Consider the following 5,351-nt stretch of genomic DNA (forward strand, 5'->3'; position numbering starts at 1 on the left):
ATGGCTACAAATGAATATTGTGGAGACACTACTAGCAAGGGCCCTATCCAAAGTCTCGTATTTGAGGAAATTTTCATCGTGTAAACTTTTAGGCTTTAAACGATAAATCACTTATAAACTCCTAACATCTTGGATTACGTACTGACTTTGGTTTGTCTCTAATGTCAAAATATTTGGCCTTTCACCTCTTTATCTCCCGTCTCTTATACAAAAAGTTTTGGTTTACTCACATTGTGATTCTCATAAGGAAAAACTATGTACAATCCTCTACCATGTGAAAATGTACAAGACATTGAGATTGCCTAGTCAAGATCAACAATAGTAGATCGAGCTACAACAATGGCACATAAGGTGTATATTGTCATATCCTACAACCGCTTGGATAATGGATAGTTATTCTTTTACATAGTGTTGTTTATGGTGGCTTCTTTTTCTAGAAGTCCACCGTTCAACAGGCAAGAAATAAACCTCTCTCCTTCATATGTAATTTTTTACAACGAGAATTACTATACTTGAGGACTAACGATGTCCAATACTTTTGAGAAACATTACTATGGTGAAGAAGCAGCAACATGAGACACTTATTTGCATGGGACACCCACAAAGTTCAAGAATATATTCCACTTCTTTGTCATTACAAGTGGACCATGTCGAGTGATTGGCCCCTTAAAGGCTAAATTCAAGCAATATTATGATGAATGATGACTTTTTGTATATAGCTTTACGTACTTGGTTATGATCCATGTAGTTTTATGTATTGATTAATTAATTAATTAAAATTTTATCTAAACAATGACTTAAAAAGTCCCTCGTTATCTACAATGTCTGAGGGGGGGGGGAGCAAAATAAAAAGATAGATTATGGGAAACACCCATCTTGTGGTTTTAATTTTTTTAAAGGAGGGGAAATAAAAATAGAGATTATGTACAACACCCATCTTATTTGTTCTAATAAAATAATTTTAAAAGCTTTATGATAGTATAGATTGCCCTTATCTTTCAAATATGTCAAAAGAAGAGGAATATTGAAGGTTTCATAATAATAATAAAGGCTACACCGAACTTTTCATGTATGTCGAAAGAAAGAACAGAAATTTTGATGTATATGGAGCCGGCTGTGAGCAGGTCCGGTTGCTTCCTCAGAGATCCGGTTGTTGACGACCGGCAATAGCCGGTCATCCCCCCCCCTCTCTCTTTCTCTCTCTCTCTCTCTCTTTCTGTGTCTGTGCTTTACGCGCTTTTATTTGTTTGTCAAAATCCAATATTGCTTAATTAGTTATTGTCAATTATTATATTTTAATATATATTTGCCCTTGTGGGCTGATCAAATCAATTAGTTCCCATCATTATGCAGATGATGATAATCAGGCTAATGGAGAACCCAACAGTCCTTGTAAAGCCCTGCCATTAAACACCCATCCTAGCGACGGGCTTATATCACCATAGACCCTCTTCATCGATTGGCTTGGAATTTCCAGGATCACATCCAAAGGGTCCGTCACGGCATGATCTCTGTGTTGTATGTGCTGCAAGTTGCAACCCCATGAATCTTGACTCGCACATGTACCAATGAAGCAAGCCAGACACATCAATTTTCGTCTCTCACATACAAACCCCGGAAGAAGGATTGCACCACAAATTCTGACTTCCATATGCACAAAATCAATGCAGGAACACATGATTGCACACAGAATTTTGACTTTACAAAAGCAGGCGTTAATCCTTGATTGTCTTAATTGACAGCCCGATGATGTTTGGGGGTGAAAGCTTTGCAAGTCCCAAAAAGATCATGTTGCCTCGGAATGAAGTAGTACCAGACAGCCCAGTAGCAGCAGCAACAGCAGCAGCAGCCATGGCCAATTCCTGCATGCCCAGAGCAAGCGCTGCATCGTCCAAGCAGCGATTGCGATGGACACCTGAACTACACGAGCAGTTCGTCAGCGCTGTCACACAGCTCGGGGGTGCAGACAGTGAGTCAATGGAATCCCTTTTGAGCAAAATTGTTGTTGGTTCAATCAAGAGCAATTTGGATACATTCACTCAATACAAGTTTAGTGTGCTTTTTGTTTTTTTATACCAACACCATCAGTATTATTACTATCATCAGTAATCAGTCATCGTTGCCATTCGCTGGCTAGGATCATTGTAACAATCATCATGCCAAAACTGTGTTAGTTATTGTGTTTCAAGCTAGTTGCTGTGACTATAATCTCAGAAATGTGTATGGGATAATCCTGATATGGTGATGATACTGTGATGATGCCTGAAATCGTAATCGTCATTATGATTTTTGAGATGATGAGGATTAGTGGTGCATCCTGTCACTGGTATAAGGGTGCAAGCAATAATATTCACAAAACTGTCATCGTTGGCAATGGTATTATAAGCTTGGCTTCTCAAATCCTGGGAAGCATCTGGCTATTGGTAGACAATGATTAGCTACCAGGATCGATCTGGAAATACTGTTCACTTAATTAATATGTTCACTACAGGCTGTGAAATACTGTATCATCAGTGAAGCATTGAGTTGGACAAAGTGCTCTATTGCCTTGAGTTCTTTGAATTATAACAGTTCATGTAATGAGGAAATCTGGAAATCAACATGCATAAGATAGAGCTCATTCACTCACCTAGTCATTACAAATTCAAGCTCGTTGCTTAATATGTGCATAGCAAACATTCTTTTCATCACTGTGCAGAATATTTATTTAAGCTTGTGAATGCAGCAAGCACTGGCAGTGATAAATTGACCGCTGACAAAATAGTCTCAATTGATATATTTAATTTAATACTTGTTGCTTGACCGGTGATTGCAACTTGTTCTGTCCAATAAATTTGGAGTTCCTTAGTCAGCATGAGGTCTTGTGACTTGTTTCTCCAACAATGTATGCAGGTTGAGTAGATTGTCAAGAAGTTTTAATATTAAAATCTTCAGGATATTCTTGTCTTGTTTTCAGCATACATATTGTTATTGACAAAGATCACCATGCCGACTCAAGGAGATAGTTGCACATGATAATAGCTGTCACTGGAAGCTGCTTATCATTATTTGCATGTGCATACTTGAGGTGAAAATATTGGCATTTGTCAAGTCTAGTTGGTATGGAGGTTTTTCTGAAATCAATTATTTCACAGGGGCAACACCTAAAGGAGTTTTAAAGATGATGTCAGTACCTGGCTTGACCATCTACCATATAAAAAGCCATCTACAAGTAGGTTTCTTCAGTCCTGGTCTTGGTATTCCTTTTGTTTGTCGCACAGATAGCATTGAGCGTTATGTTCTGGTTCATCTGTAGAAATATCGGCTTGCAAAATACAGTCCGGAAACTTTGCCACATTCAGATCATGGTAGGCATCCTTGAATTCATAAAAACCAGCTACATTCAAGGCTGACAATAATGCTTTAACATGACATGCTTTAGCACTGTTGTAAGTTGTGTCAAGTCCTCCACTACTTATTGTTTACCATGGATGGTGGCAGGCAGTCCAAATGCCAGATCAAAGAACATATCTGACACAAAGCAAGACACAAATGGAACATCGTGAGGCCTTTTGTCTGGTTTCTCTAATTCAATTTGAATAATCAAGGTCATCAAACTCAAAGTTTTTTTGTCTATTTGGTTTCTTTCAGAGGAATTCACCTAACCGAGACCTTGCGTGTGCATGTGGAGGTTCAGAAGCGACTACAAGAGCAGTTGGAGGTCTGTATATCACATCAATCAGATATGCATTAACACTTCAACCTGTTTTGTTCTTCAGTAGTATCAGATAGTCATAGAAACAGACTTAATAAATATCTTCTCTTTTATACATGTGCTTTGTGTTTAGAAATTACATTGGCTTTATGGTACTAACCAATATAAATAACTGCACACTTCCCAGGTGCAGCGCCAATTGCAGCTGCGCATAGAGGCACAGGGACGATATTTGCAGAACATTATTGAAGAGCAAGAGAAGATGAGCAGACCTGCATTGGATTCTCAAAGCAGACCTACTGCACCTCCAATGACCCCTTTCAAAGAACCATTGGAGAGTATCTCCAAACAGGACTCATCTGCCTCGGAGTCGATCATGGAAGAGGGCTTTTCTGATTCTGGGGCCTCCTCACCGACACATTCTGCAGGAAATGGTGAGATCCAGCCCTTATTAAACAACTTAGGAAATGCTTTTCTGTTTGACATTTGAAATGTGTTGATTTTTAGTTGACAAGTATGTGAAATGTCAGGTTTCCAGATGTCCTTTGTGAATGTCAATTAATTATCTGGTTAGATTGGAGATGATTATCTGCACAAGGAGTCATATTTGTTTGTTCAAATCAACCAGCGGCAAAAGCACACAGGGTGTTGTGATTCAACTGCTGCTTTGCAAGACCCTAAGAATATAATGTGCTTATGTGATTACACAGGGTTTTGTAATCAATGCTGCTTTGCAAGACTTTTGTGAACACAAGAACAACTTGTAGGGTGATTCTGGATGTGACTGACATCTGATGGCAGGGTTAGCTGCAGGGTACCCCGGTTTCGGTGACTTGCTGCATCCCCAGATGTCAAGCCCAGTTTTATATCAAAATCAACAACCATCTGGAGTGTCCAGCTATCAACATCCATGGGCACAGAGAAATAACCATCACTTTTCCCATCCAAGCCCCCACACTAGACTTGGTTGATGTCCCCAAACTGATAGCAGTTGTATCATTCTTTTCAATATGAGTAGATAAATTGTAGCTATTCAATATTCAGTAAAACAGCTGATTAGGACATAATTTTCTTGGTTCTCTATGGGCCATTATGGAGATTCATCTGTTTGAAAGCACATTAACCTTATGAGTTCCATGCAGTTTAAGCAACTTCTGAGTGTAACCTACGCCATGAGAGCAACATTTTAAGAAGTCTGGTACTTACAATTAAATACACACACCCAGTAATTTTTAGGACTATTAAAAGAAGTAGACACTCTGTATATTGAGAAGGTTATGCTAAAGATGATATATATTGCAGATAATCTAGTAAGATTTTAGTATTGGGTATGGAAATTGCTGCCAAGTGAACAGTAGAACACAAAGATTATGCATGCTTTGCTATCAAGGTCAATAGCATGCAACTCCAGAGTTTACCTCTCATATGCAAACATATCTGAGTTTTTTAAATGCATAAAGTGGTTTACATATTAGTAGGATTATGGATATTTACATCTTCTGAAAAAAAGAGATCAGACAGTGCCTTATAGAGTACTGGAGGTTTAGATTTCCCTCCCTTAAAAAAGCTATCAAAACTCCTCACCTGAGAGCTTCAATTCCATGGACCAATAAACCTTTGTGGGCAGGCAACCTCTTGAACATCTTGGCATTTTTAA

The 5,351-nt window shown here is 38.6% G+C and overlaps 1 protein-coding gene across 5 annotated transcripts; it reads left to right on the forward strand.

The window, feature by feature from the left end:
- The first annotated feature begins 1,248 nt into the window (after positions 1–1,248).
- On the forward strand, positions 1,249–4,986 carry LOC148011783 (myb family transcription factor PHL7-like). Of its 5 annotated transcripts, none has more exons than XM_087670868.1 (8): positions 1,249–1,562; positions 1,743–1,969; positions 3,135–3,211; positions 3,296–3,347; positions 3,481–3,541; positions 3,631–3,700; positions 3,882–4,128; positions 4,508–4,986. In XM_087670868.1, exons 1-8 carry the CDS (start codon positions 1,543–1,545, stop codon positions 4,663–4,665), a joined length of 912 nt encoding a protein of 303 aa, XP_087526994.1. In that variant the 5' UTR covers positions 1,249–1,542; the 3' UTR covers positions 4,666–4,986. The 5 variants fall into 5 exon arrangements, with proteins under 5 accessions (XP_087526994.1, XP_087526996.1, XP_087526992.1 ...); XM_087670870.1 differs by having other exon boundaries at positions 4,405–4,530; XM_087670866.1 differs by having other exon boundaries at positions 1,254–1,562; positions 4,496–4,965.
- Positions 4,987–5,351: the final 365 nt, after the last annotated feature.

This window comes from Lygodium microphyllum, chromosome 28 (assembly GCF_053477565.2).
Source record: "Lygodium microphyllum isolate KBCC chromosome 28, Lygodium_microphyllum_v1.1.10, whole genome shotgun sequence".
Lineage (NCBI taxonomy): Eukaryota > Viridiplantae > Streptophyta > Polypodiopsida > Schizaeales > Lygodiaceae > Lygodium > Lygodium microphyllum.

What these genes read in the sequence shown, in the direction of transcription:
- LOC148011783 (XM_087670866.1), top strand. Translation starts at nt 1,543, where the DNA reads ATGAATCTTGACTCGCACAT. An exon ending in ATATAAAAAGCCATCTACAA is followed by an intron (nt 3,212 to 3,295) that starts GTAGGTTTCTTC and finishes GTTCATCTGTAG; the next exon opens with AAATATCGGCTTGCAAAATA. An exon ending in CAAGACACAAATGGAACATC is followed by an intron (nt 3,542 to 3,630) that starts GTGAGGCCTTTT and finishes GGTTTCTTTCAG; the next exon opens with AGGAATTCACCTAACCGAGA.